Below are 21,359 nucleotides of genomic sequence, written 5' to 3'. Positions count from 1 at the left end.
TTATGTTGCCCCACTTTTCCCTTTTCTTCATACCTTACCTACTAAAGGAGGGAATGCCACTTTATTGGTAAGTGGATGTTAACCAGAAGGGAGTTAATCAAGAGTAACCATTAAAAAAAGAAAATGGGTCGCTGTTCACACCTCAGCAAATGTCTTCAGGAAAAAATAAATCCACCAAGAGATAATTGAGTAGCAGACAATTTGTTTTTCTGATTCGATTGATTCAATAATTGTGATCTTTATTTTGTTCCTTCCATTTCTGTGATGTTCTGTCAAGTTGTCTTCTCTTTCTGTTTTGTTTCATTTTTATTTGATTATATTTTTTTCTTAGCCATTACTAAAATAAACAGAAGAAGTCCTCTTTTTCTACTCTTCAAAATCTGTAGCTCTGTACTTTCTGCCTCTGCTCCAAAACTTATTTGGTTCACAGTTTTCTTTTCTTTTCCCCCTCTCTTCCTCCTCTTCCTAGTTCTTTTTGTTTGTTTTTGCGATTTTGATTTCTTCAACTCATTATGGTTTTGCATGCCAAGTATTGCATGCGCTGCACCATAGAGGACTATCTATAAGCCATATGGAGAAAACCTAGATCTTTTTCTTTTAGATGTTTACCTTCTTTTGGCAAGTACACCGTAGCCCTTGACCGTCAGCCTGAAACACTCTGATGCTATTTTTGTCCTTTTTTCTTTTTATTTTCTTTTTCTTTCTTTTTTTTTTCTTTTGTTGGTCGTCGTTTCTCTGCAGAAGCTCCGTCTGCTGACCGATAGCTCTGCAAGCGTCCAGTCCACTCTCCTGAGAGAGCAAAAGCTCCACAGCGCCCCCGGCAGGAATCACGCGGGTCAGGCGTGCACGGCGGGAGAGGCTGGGAGCGTGGAGGGCAGGATCCCGGCTGCAGGGAGGGGGGGGCACAGAGGCCAGAAGAAGAGCTCCCACTCCCCTGCACACAGCAGTGACTCAGCCCACTCCCAGCACAACCACTCTCACAGAGGGACAAGCTCACGCCGGCAGAGAAAGTGAGCCTCCTCCTCCATTTCACTGTTGCATTTCATGGAGAACCATTATAGTATTTGCTGCATTACAGTCTATAATCCTGTTTTTGGTGATGTAGTTTGATCATATTGGGTCTTAGTCTTGGGAAAATACAAGCTCAGAAAAACACTGACATTACTCTTCTCCATATCATTATTTATTTAGCAAAAATCTAGCCAAAACAAAGAAAAAAGGGGGCAATACTAAGTACAGCTTACTGCTTCCATAAAGCTAGAGGATGCATCACTGCAGATGCTGCGTGATGAACTGATCATCAGCAGGCGTGCAGAGCTCCTTAGAAACCGTTCTAATAGTTTTCGATTATTTTAGTTTAAGTAGCGCATCAGTAGTTTTAGTTTAGTGTTAGTTTCGTTTTAGTCTTAGTTTTAGATTTTGAGGTATTGACAGATGTTGACAAATAAATCTAGGGTGAGAATCCTATCAACAATACCAGACAGGACAAAAAACCCTTTATTCTTTCTTATTAGTAATGAGAAAAAGTAAAAAAAGAATTACTTAAATAAAAATAAATAAATAAAACTGCAAACGTAAAAAAAATGGGCATGAAAATAAAATGAAAACAAAGGTTAGGGTTAGGGTTATCTTCAGTTTTTATTTTTATTCCACTATTATTGTTCCACTGTTAGTTTCCGTTAATGACGGAACTAGATGCCCCAGCAAATTTACCACCAAAGTCAGACTGTAACAAACTGTAAAACATAGCCAAAAGCTGTATCTGATGCTCTCCCAACGTTAAAGGTCATGACAGTGCAAGCTTGTTCAGAAGGTTTATCATATAGGAGTTATTGTAGTTATTATAATTAACAGAAGCTCAGACTAAAACTGGAACTAACAATGAAAAAATTATCCTGTTAACTGAAATAAAAAAATAAAGATTTTCATCAAACTTAAATTAACAACACAAACTTAACTAAAAGTAAATTAACTTGCAGGTAAAATTAACTTTGTTTTCATTTTCGTTTTGTGCCTTATTTATTTTTATGTTTGCAACTTTGTTTTTATAGTTACTAATTCTTTTTTCTATTTCTAATTAGTCAAAAGAAGGAAGAAATGATTTTTGTTCTATATGGCATTGTTGATAGGATACTTTTTATAAGTCAATATAGAAAGTATCGACAGATTTAATGAGATTTTTATAGCAGCTTTGAGCTGCAGTTAATTGATATGGACCTTTTCTGTCCTTTACTCTTTTCTGTGGTGAACCATCCACCCAAGTGGAGCAAGGATTGTATCAATGACTATTCTGAACTGCTGGCAGGGCTCACGCTGAAATCTGGTCGTCTTCTGATTGTCGGTGATGTTAATATCCACCTGTGAAACAGGACCACTGGAAACATTCTCCCTTTTATTGATTCCTTTGATCTCATATAGTTTGTCAAATGCTCCACACATGAGAAAAGCCACTTGCTTGACCTAGTGCTTGTGTTATGGCCTGAATGTGAGTGAGACTGAAGCCGGTAATAAACGTTTATCGATTCACGGACCAGGTCACCTTATCAGCCCTGGTTCAATGGCAGGACCCGTGCTCTCAGACAGGAGTGCAGACGTGCCGAGAGGAAGTGGAAGAAAGACAAGCTGTACGTCTTCTTGGACATTGTTCAATATGTTTGTCCAAGGCTGTTAAATCTGCTAAAACGACCTACCTGTCCAACATAGTTTCCTTGGGTAGTCATTAGGGGTGTAACGGTATTTGTATTCGTCCCGTCCCGTCGCGGTACGGGGGTCACGGTTCGGTTCACGCAGTCATACGGCGAAAACGTCTGACTGAGTTAAAAAAAAAAAAAAAAAAAAAATCAATCATCGTTTTTTTTCCCTTATAAATATCAACAGTCACGTTCCATTACAGACCTAAATGTGTGCTAGTCTGTGCCTATCAATAAATATATGTGCAATTCATATATCATCATAAATTGTAGGCTATAATAACGATAAAATGTTCTAATTCTTAATTTACAACTGTCCTGAACGCACCGGGGCCGCGAGCCAAAGCGGGTTGGGTGTAAAGACTGATTTATGGTTCTGCGTTAAATCGACGCAGAGCATACGCCGAAGGGTACGGCGCAGTCTACGGCGAGGTTATGCGGCGACGCGCAACTTTCGCCGTAGGCGCTGCGTTGGTGTAACGCGGTACCATAAATCAGCCTTAACAGTCACAGCAAATTTGCCGTGAAGGAGATTAGCGCTAAAGTTTAAAAGAGGACTAAATTTGTACAAAGTTTTGAATGTTACCCTGTTTTCCATGTTAGCTGGATTATTTTGGGTTATGGAAGAGGCGACTGCCATTGGTGAGTCAGTGTTACCTTCTTAAATAATGTCTTTATCAGAATGTGTCATGACCAGCTGCCTGTAATGTGCTTGTGCTGTTGTCAACTAGACCGCCGAGTCTATTCTCTATTATAGAGCTCAGAAATGATGTTATAGACCGCTGTGTCTATCTATCTAGATAGATTGTGTCATTTTAGACCAGTTATGTTTTTTTGTATTTAAGCTGAATCAAAGATGGAACTGAGTCAGTCCGTGACTATCAGAGTTTTCAGCGCCGTGTGATTGACAGCTGACAGGCTTGTGTGTGTGTGTGTGTGTGTGTGTGTGTGTGTGTGTGTGTGTGTGTGTGTGTGTGTGTGTGTGTGTGTGTGTGTGTGTGTGTGTGTGTGTGTGTGTGTGTGTGTGTGTGACTTTACTCTGCTTTCTGCAGCATAGGCCTATATGCTTGGCTCAATAAAAGTGAGGACGTGTGCCTGTTTTGAAGCTTCAGCATCTGAGAACCTTTCAGTGACGGAGTCCCCTGTGAACTCCTCTGTATACCAGAGTATTCTGGAGCAGGGCCCTCCTCCAACCCAAAACTTGCAGAACAGCAGGTTCTGATGGAACACTTTTCTAAAAGGAAAAGCAAGTTGTTCCATAGAGGTTTTATAAAGCCATAAGCGAAATGCCTACTTCAAGTTACTGCTGCTTAAGGTGAATCTACAAGTTGTTGACTCATGGGGGTATTTAGTATTGCCCACATTTTTTTTCTGTTTGGCATAATTGTTGTTAAAAAAAAGTCAAATGTTGGAGCTGGCTGACCATTATATTTGCCTAAGATGAGCTCAAAGAAGCAAATAACTACTATGATCAGATGCTTTTGTACAAACAAAGATATGATTGGATATCAGGTACTGACGTTTGCATGACTGTTACCGAAGGACAAAAGGTGGCCGCTCCTCCAAGCGCCATCACCGCTCGGGTCGGGCTCAGGCCCACCACAGGAGCCCGTCAGCATCCCCAGGACGCCACTCACACCCGGCGGGCAGGAAGGCAGAGGATGCTCGAAGCAAGGTGAACATCCGGCAGCGCAGCAGCTCCTGGAGCAGCGGCCGCTCGTCGTCGCGCTCCGGCTCCAGAGACCGGGGCCCCAGCAAGGTCAAGTCCCCACACAGCAGGCAGAACAACTCAAGGTGAGACATCGCCGTCCCTCACAGCCGCCTTCAAGCCTCCTGGGCTGAATTTGCTCTCTTTTGCAGAGAGAGGGACAGCGCCAACCGCTCCGACACAGACAGTCGAGCTCGCCGCCGCTCACGCAGCTACTCACCCATCAGGAAGAGGAGAAGAGATTCGCCCAGCTTCATGGAGGCCCGAAGGATCACCAGGTAACGCAGGCGGGAACGGCTGTGGGCCATTATCATGTCACAAAGGGTTGGTTTTTAGTTTTAGGCTCTCAGACCACTTAAATGAAACCGTTAATTTTAAGTTAATTTTAGAGACCAGTTTAACCTGAAATTATTCAGACTTTACCAGCAAAAAAAAAAATCACTTTAATATCATCAGAGATGCAGAGATTGTTATTTACTTGACCAGTTTCTAGTTCTGAGTTTAGTTGTTGTTTTTTTTAAAGATCTGACTCGTCAACCAGCTCAGATTTTCCTGAGACCTATTAGCAAAATATTTAAGGTAATATTTGTTTTAAATTTCATTTAACTAGATTAAGTTATCTACAATAACTATCACTCTCCGGATATCAACTTTAAAACAGTTTTCGGTTCCTGGATGGAAGTATTTGTTCAAAATACAAAAAAAAGAAATTACAATAAATCCCCATTGATGATATTTCAATGTTATCTTGACTGTGAATAAAGAGGAATAAAGACATAAAAACTAAAGCTATGGTTCAGCCCAGAAACATTTGGCAGTGAAAGATTATTTACGATTAAATCTTTATCCACCACTGCAACGGACGGAACTAAAACAATCCAGCTGTGATCAAAGTGGAGAATTTTAGCCTCATTGTTTGAAGTTTCACAAAAATACGGCATTTATTATTAAGGAATTACAACCATTTTAAGCAAAGTAGCTCCTTTTTCAAAATCTCAAAAGTGTCTGGACAGGTGACAGAAAAGAAACTGAATGGTCCATTTCCTCATTAACTCAAGACAAATAAAACCGATGAAAGATCTGGAGCTGATGTCGGGTATTGAGTTGGCACTTGGCAACTGTTTGACTGGAGCTACTTGTGAGTGATGGAGGATATCATTAGGGGCAAAACAAATCTCTTTGAGATTGCAAAAACCTTCTGTGGCCAAATCAACAAAAAAGAAAACACTGGTGCGCTCATCAACATCAAATAGTCTGGAAGACAACTAAACAGATTTAGTTTAAAACCAGGTGCAAACTCATTTACTTGGTAACTTTTTCTTCCTTCACAGAAACATCTTCTTGGTTTGTACTTAAGATAGAGTCATCTAATGAAACAGACACAGAAGAAGAGCCCCCCACACCCCTCTGAAAAGTGTTTCTGTGTCGCCTCTGTTCCCTCTCCCACAGTGTTCATGGACATGAGTCAAACTGTGTTCACTTTCTCCTTTTTGAATCCAGTTTTAAAGGACCTCACGCCAAGACAACAAGATGCTGCTGAACTCAGCTGCTGCAGGCTAGTTACCCCGGTAACAGTTACCGTGCAGCGAGAGCCTGCTAGTCTGACTCCTGAAGCTCAGATGAACAGCAAACCATCGGAGTTCCCCTGAGTAAAGCTTCCCCTCCTTCTCTCTTTTTTCTCCTCTGCCCTCTCTCTGCTCCTTCATCTTACCTCTGAAATTCACCCCAACTCTAAAGATTCACCTACTACAATTATGCACTAATGTTGTAACAGAGGGACGAATGGATTGAAGAGCTATCAAGGTCCGTTTGAAGTTCACCTCTTTATCGTTCTTGGTAGATATACAGCCAAAAAGATTTATTTTTTAAAGTTGGGACACCATGGACAACATAAATACAAAGAATGCAGTGATTTGGAAATCCCATAACCCCTTAATTTATTCACAATAGAACCAAGAAAACATATTCAATGCTGAAAGTGGGACTTTTTTTTTTTTTTACCTTTTGCTATTTATTTTAAATTTAAAGGCAGAAACACAGCTAAAAAAAGGGGCCAAAAAGGTTAAAAGAAATACCTGGAGGAACAACCTGCAACCAGTAAGGTTAACTCATCAGGGTCTTAAAGTCGTGGAAGATGGACAAATGATCACCAACTTTATATCTGCAAATTGTGAAACAATTTTAGATAACTGCAAAGGCTTTGTATATATTTTTTTATTTCACCCACAGAAATCATTGTTATAAATCTCAGTTCACCCTAACATCCACAAATCCAGTGTAAAGCCTCTGGAACGACGAAGCCAAGCGTGTCTTCTTTGGGTCCAACCTCATTTAAAATGGGGAGAGTCAAAGTGGAAAGCTGTTCTGTGATCGATGAATGCAAATCTGAAATCATATCTGGAAGCCGATGACACCTTGTCCTCCAGACGAATCGGCAGAAGTAGTTCGTTATCAGCACTCAGTTCAAAAACCTGCATTTATTTTGGTTCGTTAGTGTATGTGGAATGAGCTTCTTACACGTCTGGGAAGGAAACATCAGTGCTGTAATGTATATGCAGGTGTCAGCGTAACGTATGCTCTAGGCATGGGGCGATATACGATATTATCGTATATCGCGATAAAAAACGGCCGCGATAACGTTATCGTGGGGTACTGTAATTATCGCCAAAATTTAATTTTTTTTATTTTTGGTCACACAAGGCTACCAGCCAGGTAGAAGCCAGTGTTATTTTTTTTCATGTATTTTATTAATATTATTTATTATTATTATTTATTTAATATTTTTTCAGAGAGTAGTACAATCCGTGTGCATTTGACTACTGTGGCACTTTATTTTCACTCAATCTTTGTGTTGGCCATGCAGCTTTTGTTTTGTATACTACAGAGCAGTGCCTTTATTTTATTATTTTTCCAGAGAGCCGTACTAAGTAGCAGGCAGCCAGCCACTGTTAAAGTTTCAGAGAGTAATACAATCAGTGTGCATTTGGCTCTACTTTGTCACTTTATTTCTATTTGTCACTTATTTCTTTCAACTCTCAGGGAAGTATTTTCTTACAAAAAAAGAACGTTCAAATAAGTACCGGTACCGGTACTATAGTTTACACTTTGTAATGCATAACATTTACAGTACACTATTTGTTCTCTACCTCAAGTGTCACTGTGTTGAGAATGATTTGAGAATAAATGTTCTGAAGGAACCAGTGGATCCACGGTTAGTGTTTTTCCTTGCATTTTAAGAATTTTATAAGCGACACGCTAATATCGTGATAATATCGTAATCGTGATATTTTTGTCCACTAATATCGTGATATGAAATTTTCATATCGTCCCATGCCTAGTATGCTCCCGTCTAGACTACAACTTTTTGCAATTTTCATCTTATCATGATGCATTTCTTCATTTTAAACATTTGATACATTTTCTGTGTTCACTTGTCAATGAATTATCTGTTAAGCTGATTTGCAAGTCACAGCCTACTAGTTTTGTTCACAACTTTACACAGAAGTGGGGTTGCAGACAACAAAATGGGGAGTTACTGTATTTACAACATTGCGGGGAAATAAGAGTTTGAGAGAGCCTTTGTGGCTGTGGCGGTACCTTGATAGCCTTCATCTGTCCCTCACTCTGGGCTGCTGATCCGTCTGGGCGTTGACCTCTGCTGGGAAGAAGACACTCTTTTGGGAGCTAACAGCTAATTACCTTACAGGAAGCACTTCATCCATGGTGGCTATTAACAAAGCGATCTACGCTTGGGCTTCAACTAACAATGTGCTTTTTTTCTGGCGTGTGTTTGGTTTAACTGCCTTCTATAACCCACATAGCTGCTCTATTTCAGAGTCTACTATCTCTGCTCTCTAACAGTGATTCACATCATGTGTCAGATAGACGTCTGCTTTCGTTGATATGATTTCATATTTCACTAATTCTGCTCGAACCCCTCCCCGCTCCTCTCCCCCAGCGCCCGGAAGCGACCGATCCCGTACTACCGGCCCAGTCCTTCTTCGTCCAGCTACGACAGCAGCGCGTCGCGGTCCAGCCGCAGTCGCAGCTACAGCAGCTACAGCCGCAGCAGGAGCCAGAGCCGCAGCCGCAGTCGCAGCCGCAGCCGGAGCTGGAGCCGGACCCGGAGCCGCAGCCAGAGCCGGAGCTGGAGCCGCAGCAGGAGCCGCTCCCGCAGCCACCACAGTTACTACAGCCACAGCAGCTACGACAGCCCCGGCTTCTGACCGCGGAGGAGGGGAGGGCCAGCAGACACGAACAGATGAACCCTTGAAAGTGACCACACTGCTGTACAGACCAGGGCCCGACCTCCTCAGCCCTGGACCTTTCTGTCTCTAGCGAAGAGCCTAGATCAAAGAGATTCAGCACGCTATCATGACATCAGTTATCACTGATCACATCCCACAACACACTCAAACAAATGGGTTTCCACGCGTCAAGAATGAATTGGCTGAGCCCAAAGAACACATCTCCTCCTGTGTTAGCACTTTTTCCTCATCTTCCAACAGGCAACCAAAAAGGAGTCTATGAAAAACTCTATCCTGCATATATATAAATTATATATCTGAAAAAAGGAGCTGAATAGAGGACATAAGGAAGACACAAGAAAGACGATTAAAGTACATTTTTAAAAAATGTTGAATTTGTTTTCCCAGTATCATGTATCCCCCCCAAAGACCTCCATTTCATCGGAGCACAGAGATCAACGACAGTGAGAACAAAGACGTCGGCAGATGAACGAGGAGGCAGAAAAACAAAAGTTGCATTTTTATGATTAGAACTTTATTGTATAGATTTGTCTGTATAGATGTGAACTCTTCTACATTCTGGCTTTGTAAACTATGCACTGAATATTTCATTTAGCTTGAGGACGTTTGTTTAGCATGATGCATCTGGAGGGGGGTTGGAGGCGGGTGGGGGATGGGCTTATATTCACAAACGCTCTTAACTGAATGATCATGTTGAATCTGTGTGTGTGTGTGTGTGTGTGTGTGTGTGTGTGTGTGTGTGTGTGTGTGTGTGTGTGTGTGTGTGTGTGTGTGTGTGTGTGTGTGTGTGTGTGTGTGTGTGTGTGTGTGTGTGTGTGTGTGTGTGTGTACCTCATTTTCAAAAAGCCACTGCAAAACGTATCCATGCACTCGTCTGTTGACCTCAACTATTTATGAAGCTATTTATTTATTTATTTATTTATTTATTCATTCTGTATTTATTGTTTAACTTATTTTCCATTTTCCGTGTAAAGTGGATCATGCTTTGAATACGACTGCGAGTGGGTTTCCCTTCGAGTAACTACTATATATGTCCATGTCTGACACTAAACTCGAGGCCAAGGCTTACTTCTGTTATCAGATTAGCGAGCGGTGTGTAGAGTCTCCGTGGCGTGTTCGACATGCTCTGATCGTCACCAGTGGAACCGAGTCTTTACCCACAGCTTCTGTTATTATCAAATCTCCAGCCAGTTGTAGTGGTTCATCGTGTGGCGTGGCATGCCACGGCGGTGCCAACTGCACCAAAGAATGACAGATTAGCAGCAACACGTGGACGAGAGAGTCCATTATTTGGCTCTCTCTAGTTTCCAGCCTCGGCACACTTTGTACCCTTGTACATAAAGGTCCTGATGGTCCGCGTCGTATTTCTATCGAGGTCCCCGGATTAGCAGTTTGAGGAGAATCAGTGTGATCACATGGCAACGACAGCAGCAGGGTCTGTCTGCAGCAACGTGAAGAAACAATCAGGGATCACCCCAAGTCTTCCTCGCCATCCGTCCGGTCTCGCTCCAATCACAGTGTTGCATTCCTCGTGTAACCAGACTTAACCCAACTATGATACTCTGCAAACTTGTTTATTTAATCCAACTATAGCATTGCCCCTTTTGTTGAAATCATTCTTTGTATTGTACAAGTTATTATTCCAGAAAATAAATGGAAACAAATGGGGAAATAATCAAACTCGTCTTCTTGTTCCTTTTCCCAGCTGTTTTTGGGCAAAAAACGGGACCTGGACGGTTGCTGGCCAATCTCACACACACACACACACACACACACACACACACACACACACACACACACACACACACACACACACACACACACACACACACACACACACACACACACACACAAATATGGAGAAATTAGAACCACCATTTAACCTTCAGTTGCACGTGTTTGCTTTGTGGGAGGAGCTGTGAGTACCTGGAGAAAAGAATGGAGCCCATGCGAGCATGGGAGAAAATGCAAACTTGCATATTAATGTCACTTTTCCACTAGCACCTACTCGGCTCTACTCATCTCATCTCAGCTCAGCTCGACTCAACTCGGCCTTGTTTCTTTTCCATAATAATTCAGCACCTGGAGCAGAAGTAGGAGGTTGGAGCGAAGCTGCTGTGACGTATTTGATTGTGTATCTAAACGAAGAAGACAACACTAAAGATGTAGAACCTGGAGAAGATGATATATGTGCTGCTGGGTCTGTGACTTGTGTTCGATAACAAGTTAAAAAATGAGGGTGAAAGAAGCTTCAAGCGGCAACGCTTTTTAATTTTTTTTGTTAGTTTGTCTCGGCGCTGCTGAAAAGTCAGCAGGAGCCGCGAGCAGCTGAGAAGTGACCGAGCTCCTGGTAGATCTGGTCGTTCCTTATCGCCCGTCTAGATCCCTTTTTAATTCTCTCCTCAGCCACCAGGTTTATGAACATCTGCACCTCAGAGTTGGATCATGAAACAGACTTTTGTGCTGCCATTGCCTGTCGAATAAAATGAGAGAAAGAAAGAGGACGCAAGTCGCTCTTTTGCTGATTCCCGCCTCCTGACTCAGACGTCTGACTCCAACCCCCCGACCAATCGGTGGCGTGTAGTGTGATGACGTCAGATACAGCCGAACTCAGCCGCTTAGAACCTCGGCAGAGTAGTTACAGAAAAAGTATCTACATGGCACGTTAGACCCCTGGTGGAAAAGCGGCAAACAGGCGAGTCGAGTCGGGCTGAGTAGGTGCTAGTGAAAAAGCGCCATAAAACTCCTCTCAGGATTTGAACCAGGACAGCAAGACAGAAACGTTTTCGTTTGACTTAAGGAGACTATGTAACACCCGAGACTCGGGGGGCCTTAGGACACCTGGGATTCTAGGAGTGGCGGTGTGTATTTCAGAGCATCATTACAGTATATTATTTCAGTCTTACTCAGGTATTGCAGTCACCTTGAGTGGTTAAAATGTTTATTCAGAGGTATTAGATATTCTTAAGTTTGTGCTTGAAAGACCTGATGTTTTACAAACATTTGATAAGCATTAAATGTTTAATAATACATTCAATACATTTAATAATAATATTATTTTAGGGGTCTTCTATATTTTTCTAGATTAATCTCAGTTTGCGAAGCGTCTCCTCTTTTCCTATTGTAGTTTCACTTTTGCTGTTGTTTTGAAAGTGTCCGGCCGTCATTTCCTGTCCGTCTCTCCCCTGATTGTGGTCACTTTTGCCTCCTGTCTCCCGTCATTGTGTCACCTGGCCTTGTGAGTATAAATTGTCCCGGCTTTTTCTTCCTCCCTTGCTGGTCTGTCATCGTTTAGTCCATCCACCTTCCTGTGTTGCTCCTTGTGTTATCTGTTTTCTGTGATGTCTTTTCAGGCAGATATTTCAATCTACTACATCTCTTAGAACACTTTACACTGATATCCCACCTTGTTAGTATGTGTAGCATACAAAGGATAAACTTGTTTACAAGTGCTAATTCAACAAACTAATGTATACAAGGTGCAGTACAAGATGCAAAAGAAGAGTCAGGAAGAGGAGTCTTCTCCTCAAGTCCGATCAGATCTACAGACTTGAGTGGGTTCAGCTGCAGGTGGATCACACCAGAGGACCAGCTCTTGCACCTCCTTCCAGACTCATCGCTGTTCCAGATGAAATCCGAGCGGTCAGCACGGGCTCTTGAGGGAAACACAGTCAGGACCTGGAATCTTCCAGATCTTCTGCTTCTGACGGAGGTAGGGGGTGATCAGAGGAGAGGGGCCAGGGTTGGCAGGAGATGCAGATAGAAAGGATATTTAAAGAGAGCTGGAAAGTAAAAGAAACAAAAAGAAAAAAACTCATCTGACTTTTGGGATTATTTTGGTTGTTCTGGTTAAATACAACCCTCCCACATCATTTAATATCTGAATTATTTTACTGTGTTGGTAAATGCTAATGTTGTAGACATCCATACATGCCTAAGAATGCCTCATTGTTTTCAAACGGGGTAAAAATAGTGATTTCCACAATATCAGTAAAAATTAGTGTTGCCCAGCATTTATAAGCTTCAATTTACAGAAGATTTTTTTCATTTGCTCAGTTGTTACGTCAACTATGTCCAAAGGAAGCTCAGCACTGCAGAGAAGAACCCGCACCACCACCCAATGTTTGGGGTGTTTATTGTAGAGACACACAAGCAACAACAGACACAGAAGAGGAGGAAATACACAGTAGTGGGTTTGATACATAAAACCATAAATCCAGCTTTATCTTTCTAATCTTCATGGGACTTTTCTATCCTAGAATGGCTTTCTATCCTAAGCCATTACTGAAAAGCTCCTTCCAGCTTCTTTTTGACCCCTTTTGTATTGTAAAGAACTTCTGCCCCTTGAGGTTTGACTTCTTTGCATGTGTAAAGAAAAAAAACAAAAAAGGCTCCATCCACAAATACCAGAACCCCCTACATTAAGAAATGAATCACATTTAATGCTGCAACTTCATTCATGTTGCAGATAAGTGCCAACCATGTAACTTCAGGGTTGAGTCCCATGCGGAGCTAAGATGCGTTGCAGTTCCTCGACTGACCACTAGAGGCTGGTTACAAAAGCGAGTCAATCTTCTTTGACTCTCGTGTTAAAATATCAAATTTTAGAGCAGAAATAAACATATTTACAGCCTGGTTCAAAAATTATTTCGTCTCAATCGTTTGATTTCACACCCATGACAACTCTGAGGGGGGTGAATTTTTTATATCAGGAGCTTGCTCAGCCAATAGCTAGCTGCTAGCACGTGTGGAATCGTCATGTTACCGCGCAACCACCCGTTTATATTAATCATCAGCATGTTGAACAATAGATCCTGCTGTGAATGTCTTGCCGTGCAAAGCTGCCATTTTGCAGATATTTCTCCGTGGTTTGGCTGAAGGAGCAGGGAGCAAAGCTAACCTTGATTGACATATGATGGGTGTGTTTCCGTCAGCTTGCAATATAGCATGGCTGTGTCTAGTGCGACAAAAAACGGGCCTTCAGAAACCAATGGGTCATGTGACCTATGTAAAGCTGCGTCTATTGTTGCAGATCAAACAGTGATCAGCTGTTTCCACAACCCTCACCAGATGTTTGGTTTAGGTTCACCTCGTTAGAGTTATTGGAGAACTCCAGACACCTGCGCAAAGTCTGTCACTGTGAGGTCTGTTAGAAGTGTAGCATGTGGACCCTTGGTCCTCTGATGGCTCTCCATTGCTTCTCACGCTGATTATTAAACTTTGAAGGAAGTTTAAGGATTATTTAGGTCTTCAACCCGGGTGTGCAGCTGCAGCCTGGGATACACTGTGAGGGTTGGGTCCTTGTTATTGAATTAGCACATGATGAATGATGACACATGATGAGGTAAAGTTACTCAACAGACCCTCCTGTGATATGATATAATAATAGGAGCCTCCCAGATTCTTCTGGTTCACTGGGACGTCCAGAGAGGGGGAGGGAGGATTATTCCCAGCCAGGGGGAGGGATCAACAGTCACCGGGCAGCTGCTACTGGGACGGCCTTCCTGTCAGATTCCATTTGAGTGCCATATCCACCACAAATAGATATGCGAGTACTTTCCAAAAGCATTCTGGGGGTGTTATCTGGTGGGGCTTGAATGAGGAGGGAGGGCCGTGCTGTTAGAGGAGGTAGCTGACAGTATAAAAGCTCTCAGCTCAGAAGCAACCAGCACTTTTCAGAGAGGCCACGGGACTTTTCATCCGCAGACAGCAGCGCTTCTAGACCGCCCGAGCACAGCCGACATGTCGGAGAGACGTATTCCTTTCAGCCTGGTCCGCACCCCGAGCTGGGAACCATTCCGGGACTGGCCCCAGAACACCCGCATCTTCGACCAGGCCTTCGGCATGCCAGCCCTGCCCGAGGACTTTGCCGCATTCCCCAGCACCCACTGGCCCGGTTACATGAGGCCGCCTTTCCTGACCCCGGACTTCGGAGCCGTGATGCCCCAGATGATGTACCCCAACCACATTATGGCCAACCAGGCTCGGGCCCTGACCCGACAGGTGAGCAGCGGCATTTCTGAGATCAAGCAGACACAGGACAACTGGAAAGTGTCCCTGGACGTCAACCACTTCTCCCCTGAGGAGCTGGTGGTAAAGACCAAGGATGGTGTTGTGGAAATCTCTGGTGAGCACTCAATCTTCTCTCACTGATCTACATATTTCACGCCATGCCAATTTAAAAACAAGCTATTGATCTCACATACCAAAACCCTTGTTTATTCCTCCAACTCCATCTAACAGTAATGATAATACAAACGTGGCTGTACACGCCACAGACATGCTGCTCGTAAAAGTGCAAAAGCTGCTGAAGAAGAAAATGCTAGAAAGAGTTTAGTCAAACACATGGATGAGGCATGCCTGCAGAGTTCACATCTTGAGACAGTTTCCTGAGTCCCAGGACAAAAGGAGGGGTGGAGCACTTTGGCTCAAGGCATGCTAGGTAAAAAAACAACAAAACAAAGCATAAATTCAACTTGTGGGAGGAACGTTTAACAGCAAGTCTAGTTTTCCCCACCCTTCCATGCTGGGAGAGGAGAAAAACAAAGTTGTAGAAAGAGCAGGATCCTACTCATCCCCTTCTCTTTACGTCTCAGCCTCTCTGTGCCATCTCAAAGAGAACCGTGAACCTCACAGCCATGACTCAAAACCAGCGTACCTGCTACTTTAAAAGGACTGCTGGATTTCTTCCAGCTGCACAGCTCAGCTCCTCTTCTGAAAGCCCAGATCTGCTCAGGGGCTCTGAGATAAACAAAGCGCATGATTCAGTCGGAGGAACTTGCCACCTCACGCTCAAAGATGACACCACCAGTTTAATGAAGAATTACAGGGTCCTCTGTTGCTTCTAAGCTCACTCATAACTGACGAGCCGACGTTAGCAGATGAAAGAGAGGCTGTTGGGCGCAGTCGGGCACACTTTCTTTCCCTTTAGCAGTCCCCCCACCCCCCCAGGAAAGCAATCTTTCTCTTGCCCGTTGTCACAACACACACTAATATTTATGCGTCCACATACAGACGAAGGGCAACCGGGCCTCTGAGAGACGACAGGTTCACTGATTAAACCCAGGGAGGATCTCCTGTGGCTGCTGGGGCTAAATACGTATGAAGAAATATCACCACAAACACAAAGTTATACAATCATTGAAGGTTATTGTTATAAACAAGGAACAGGACATAAACAAACAGATCAGTGCTTTGATTTTCTTCTCAAAAATAAACTAAAAAGACTGACCCTGCTTCTGCCTATACGTAGCTTTAATGTGTTGGAGGAGGAGTGTAGCAGTTTAAGGTGAAAACCAACAACAAAACACCTGCTTTTTGCTTGTATGATGTTTTTCTGCAACAGGGGGCCACTTTTTTTCTTTTTTACTAAATCACAATACGAATGACTGTTTTCAGTCTAATGCTATATATTTGTATATAAAAGTATTTTATCTGTTTCCAAAGGCAAACACGAGGAAAGGAAGGACGAGCACGGGTTCGTGTCCAGAAACTTCACCAGGAAATACACGTAAGAAACGTTATTGCTTCTTATCACTTGTTATTACAACCATATTATTGCACTGCAGCATCCAGCTGTTTTGTTTTTTTCTCTCTAAAATAACTAAATTGTGGTACAGTTGAAATAGAAGTTAGTTAGTGATTTGTGATGCTGTCATTAGACACAAAACTGTTGAACTGACAAATCGCAAATGATTAATAACCTAAAGTCACTTGGCGAGAAAAAACGGATGGATATAAAGTGTGATTATGGAATATTGGAGAAGTTTTACTTCTTCCTACCTCTTTTCAGACATGTTAAAGAGGATTAATGTGTTACGTTTACTGTTATACGTCTGCATGTATATAGGTATGTACTGTATGGATAGGTGTGTGCACATTGGGCATAGATTTACTTTATAGATGTATTTATTTTGTACATTCAGTTAAAATAGAATTATTTATTTATATAAATGTATTTACAAGGGAATCTTTATGTTAAAAAATGTGTGTGTATGCACGTGTGTGTATATGTGCATGTGTATCTATTTGTAGATACACATACACAGATTCATACTAGTGTTGATGTTATTATACAATGGTTTTGACATTGTCTGGAATTAATCAGGAAATTAATAAATAAATTAAATTGTGTTAGTTCCCCCATGACTTCAGCACCACACCCTGGGTGGGGTTGGTGAACGGGCCTTTCTGTGTGGAGTTACATGTTCTCCCCGTGTTCCCTTGGTAGCAATGTGAGCTACCCTCACAAAAACATGCAGCAGTCCTGGGCTATACCTGCCCCCTCTGGCCAGCCGGGTGATGAAAATGGGGAAAAAAATTGGGTATAAAAATATTTTTAAAAATAAATAAATAAATAAATAAAAAATCCCGACATCGGTGATCGTCAGGCTTTCCTATGAGGCAGAAGCCGTCGACACCCTCTGCTGTGACCCGGCCAGCCCCGTCCCACACGGGTGGCTCTGTTGGATATCAGCAGAACAGAGTTCTTCAGCTTCTATGGACTCTGGAGCAGAAAAGTACGGAGCCCCTCTGGTGACATTTGAAAAAAATTTAATAATGTGTGGCCATGCATTAATAACTCGTGGCCACGAGTTAATATCTCGTGGCCACGAGATAATCAATGCGTGGCCACGAGTTATTAATGCGTGGCCACGCATTATTTTAGTTTTTTCAAATGTCACATGTTATTACTACACTCGCCATGACAATACTCTTGCTCTTTAATATAAATAGACTATAATTACCGTTATTAATGATGAATAACCATCCCACCAAGGAAGTTGCATCCACGAAGTCCAGACAGTAGGTTATAATGCCATCCACTAGTAAAATAATTCATGGGCACGAGATATTAACGCGTGGCCACGAGTTATTATTGCATGGCAACGCATTATTTAATTTTTTTCAAATGTCACCAGAGGGGCTCCGTAGAAAAGCATTGAGAGCTGGACATATTTTTAACATGTAGTTCTGTTTTCAAAAATGCCTGAATTGGCCAGTATTCTTTCATAATTGCCAGACTCGGGCTGCCCTGAAACAAAATCAGGCGGGTGTCTTATGTCCCAGTTTTTCCAGTCATTTCAGATATCAAAATGACTGCTCTCAAGCACAGGCAAATTACCGCTGTGTTTCAAAATGATTTCCAAACATCCAGGTTGTTCCCAGGGAGCCTGGGCTCAGCTGTGATGCAGCAGCAGCCTCTCGTGTGTAGTTTCATGAGGCTCTGCTGCCATCCAGGGGCCGTGACACACACTGAGGCTACAGCTGCTTTTACCTCCTTCAGTGTGATTCAGGTGTAACCATCTTAACCTTACCCTGTGTCGTGTCCCTCCTCCTCCAGACTCCCCTGTTCAGCCAACGTGGAGAAGGTGACCTCGTCCCTGTCTCCTGACGGGGTCCTGACTGTGGAGGCTCCTCTGACCAGGCCCGCCATCGAGTCCTCAGAAACTACGATTCCTGTCAAGGTGGACGGCAAAGTTGACGTGGTGAAGAAGTAGAGAGAAGAGAGGCACAGTTCCCCCCGTCCACGTCCTCCACACCCAAAACCCCCCAACACACACACAGTCATGTAAGCGTTTTATATCTGCACAATCTGAAGGAGGTGAAGAGACATCTCACCAGTGTTTGTAAGCTCTTATTTCTTCTCCGTGCTGTGTGAACACATCTGGATCACTGCCTCTTCCTCCAGAAGAACACACACTCTTTTTCTGATCTCGATTAGTAAATCCTTGTCGTGCTGCCTTTTCAAAAACGTTCAAGACTGCTAAGCGAGCTGTAAAAGAAGTCTTTAAACCCAAGAACCAAGAAACCAAGACCCATTCTAGCTGCACACTGCTGTTCCTAGTAACTCTCATGACTGATACTGATCACATGTTTCTGGACTGGAAGACAGCTGGTTTCATCTGAAGTTGTCTTTGGAAACAAAGTTCTCAGCCACTGAAAAGCAAATAAAGAGCCCAGAACATACTGAGTCTCTCTGCCTCTTCTTCTGTTTCATGGTGATGTTACGGCTTCAGCGGTCTCCGTTGTTATCTCCCTAGAAATGGGAAAATAAAGACTTGACAGAGAAGTGGAGAGTCCCGAGGTTAGTTTCTCCTGCTAAATTATTCATCTGATGTCGTCCATGCAAAAGAGAGCAAGTAAAAAAGTCTTAGGATTGTACTGTTCACCACAGCGCCCCCAAGAGGTTGATCAGTGTAAAACTACCCTGACGAGGTGTTAATATTAACAGACAGAGCTTGGTACTGACCACAGTTTTTATTAATGAATATTACGATGTAAAATTCACTCAGCAGTAGGTGCTGGAGGAAAAAAGCTATGAGCTGGAGAAACCTGATAAAACAGCTGATAAATGTAATTTGTAAAGAGACACAAAGCTGCTTTTCTCCTGTGATTCTCAATGAAATGAATCAATAACTCCCATATTACATCACTGTGTCATCGTCAGTAAGTATTCATACCCAGACAGATGAATAACTTTTTTAAATTCAGGCGAGATCTCTTGCAATACCTTTAACCAGATTTTATTTTTGGGTTTGGGATTAAATATCTTGACAAGTACTGCCCCAATCACGTCAAAAAGATTTAAAGCCAGTGTCCATGGAAGATGAATGCAGGACTTCAGATCGTTTTTTTTTTGTCATGGTAGAATATCAATCTAGATTTAACTTGAAGGAACATTTTTTTATTTTTGTGTATCTTTAGACTCCTGTCTTAGGCTCACAATGACAGTGTATCACTTTATGTCACCATGTTACACTTCATCAACGTTACATCAACGATGGTCAGCGAGAAGAAACAGCAGCCTCACAGAGCTAAAGCTGACAAGTTCAGACTTACCACAGGGTAAGTGACCCATCTCTGAAGTGAATCAGACAGGTACAATTGCATCCCCCGTCTAAGCAGACAGATCATAAATGTTCCCTGTTCATGCAGCTCATACGTCTGTAAACATTTTCAACGGTGGTGAGTGACGTACGCTGATCTCCGGGAATAATTCAGGGACACTTTCTATTTCATTAGTTTTTATTCCTTTTCCACCAACATTTTTTGCACCCAAGTCCATCTAGCTTGGATTTTATTCCTCCAGCTGGTTACCTTTAAAACACGATGTGAGCCTCTAGAAAAAAAACTGGATGTAGGCAAAAAAAATCAAGACTCGAATTCAAGAGACGGAAGAGACAATGAAAGAGTGACCTGGAGTCATAAAAGGGACTAAACTTCTATCTGTTACAATTCCTTTGTTTCGCTTTAAAGGTGAAATATTATTCCTTTTTCCAACAAATGAAACATACATATATATATACTAAAGTAATTACAGACTATTTGGAGGCGTGATGGGTCGAGGTAGCTCAGGGCTCAGTGATCATGGTGGCGTGAGGCTTTTTCATGCAGCGTCCTCAAATCTTACACACTGCTAGTACAGGCATTTGATGATGCCGTTTAACGTTATACACTGCAGCCTTTTGGGAAATGCGTTGTGTTTTAAACTGACCGATGATTTTATCATGTTATTCTTGCTTGGGTTTGGTGGATGCTCCATTCTGACACCCCCACCGGCCACCAGTTCATTTGCTGATTTAAACACTGTTATTTAGGTAAACTGGTCCTTCCTACAATTTTATTGAGTGTCATCAAATCAAAGATGTAACATTTTTTAAGTGCAGTGTTGTTGGTTGGTACATTTTTACCAAGCATCAAATAAGCATAATAAAAACTACTGATGCATGACTGCATTTGAGGTTTAGTGTTAATTAGATATGACAGCAGGTGAACGTGTCTGAAACTGTGATGCTAGCAGATGTTAGCAGATGTCGTAACAGATCTTAATTCTGATAAGTTGTCTGCTCAGATGTGAAAACATTTTGATACCATTTTCGTTGTGAAAATAACGTAAGATGTTAACGTAACATTTATTCAGTTGTTGAAGCTTCTCTCTGCATGTTTGTTACTCTTCCACCGTAACTTTTAATGTTTTCTACTGTTATATTTCCACCAAACTAGAAGGGCATGACTATGTTAAAGCTGATTTTTCGAGTAATGCCTCCACATGAGATATAAAAGTAGAGGAACCAACATGAATAGTTTGCAATGAATGAGTGCTCGGGACAGAGGAAGCCATCGCCGATGTTATGAAACTATGGTCAAATCAATATGATGCAGAGTAGCCTGATCAAAGTCAGCTGTGCATGACGCTTCATTGACGTTCATCTAGTTAACCATCAGTGGCGGAGCGAGTGAAAGCTGCAGAAGCACGCTCGCTGAACTGAATGGTTGGGTGTTTCCATCACTTCTTTTTTCTTCCTCCCTGTCAACTCCCAGTCATTCATGTTGCATGCCAGCCCACTAATGCACAGAGTAAGTCTAGTCTTGACTCTAAGGCTGCAGGGGATATCTATTTATAGAGCGCTCTGCTATGTACTGAGCCTCCAGCATGTCGTATGGTTCCACAGAGTAGACGCTGGACATGAAATAGTGATTTATTTTTCCCTATAGCTGCTGACTTGTACCGGCTGATATGTTGCCTACCGGTTAACGTCAGTTTGATTTCAGTAATATCTAAATCATATAACTTTTTCATCCAAACCAGATGCTCGTTAACTGGGCATCATATTATGTAATACATCCAAGCAGAGGTCATGGATGTCAGGCAGACACTGACTTAAGACAAAGCAGTCGTCCCTAAACCAC

General features: G+C 42.4%; 2 protein-coding genes across 3 annotated transcripts in view; both read left to right on the top strand.

Moving 5' to 3' along the window:
• srrm3 (serine/arginine repetitive matrix 3) overlaps positions 1-9,320 on the top strand; it is a 99,207-nt gene extending 89,887 nt beyond the window's left edge. For both annotated transcript variants that reach the window (XM_061740128.1, XM_061740130.1), the window contains exons 11-14: positions 742-1,010; positions 4,233-4,484; positions 4,551-4,676; positions 8,357-9,320. In XM_061740128.1, coding sequence (XP_061596112.1) covers positions 742-1,010; positions 4,233-4,484; positions 4,551-4,676; positions 8,357-8,624 — 915 coding nt within the window. In that variant the 3' untranslated portion in view covers positions 8,625-9,320. The remainder of the gene's footprint in view (positions 1-741; positions 1,011-4,232; positions 4,485-4,550; positions 4,677-8,356) is intronic.
• A 5,002-nt stretch (positions 9,321-14,322) lies between these two features.
• On the top strand, positions 14,323-18,635 carry hspb1 (heat shock protein, alpha-crystallin-related, 1). Its single transcript, XM_061740125.1, has 3 exons — positions 14,323-14,793; positions 16,113-16,176; positions 18,010-18,635. Exons 1-3 carry the CDS (start codon positions 14,409-14,411, stop codon positions 18,164-18,166), a joined length of 606 nt encoding a protein of 201 aa, XP_061596109.1. The 5' UTR covers positions 14,323-14,408; the 3' UTR covers positions 18,167-18,635.
• The last annotated feature ends 2,724 nt before the right edge of the window (positions 18,636-21,359 follow it).

Source organism: Cololabis saira, chromosome 14 (genome assembly GCF_033807715.1).
Source record: "Cololabis saira isolate AMF1-May2022 chromosome 14, fColSai1.1, whole genome shotgun sequence".
NCBI classification, from domain to species: Eukaryota; Metazoa; Chordata; class Actinopteri; order Beloniformes; family Belonidae; genus Cololabis; species Cololabis saira.
Note: the sequence above shows the minus strand (reverse complement) of the source record. Positions and strands in the feature narration are given on the sequence as shown.

Coding starts and splice junctions, on each gene's coding strand:
- hspb1 (XM_061740125.1), top strand. CDS start 14,409: ATGTCGGAGAGACGTATTCCTTTCAGCCTGGTCCGCACCCCGAGCTGG. Junction 14,794..16,112: donor TGGTGTTGTGGAAATCTCTG/GTGAGCACTCAA, acceptor CTGTTTCCAAAG/GCAAACACGAGGAAAGGAAG. Junction 16,177..18,009: donor AACTTCACCAGGAAATACAC/GTAAGAAACGTT, acceptor CTCCTCCTCCAG/ACTCCCCTGTTCAGCCAACG.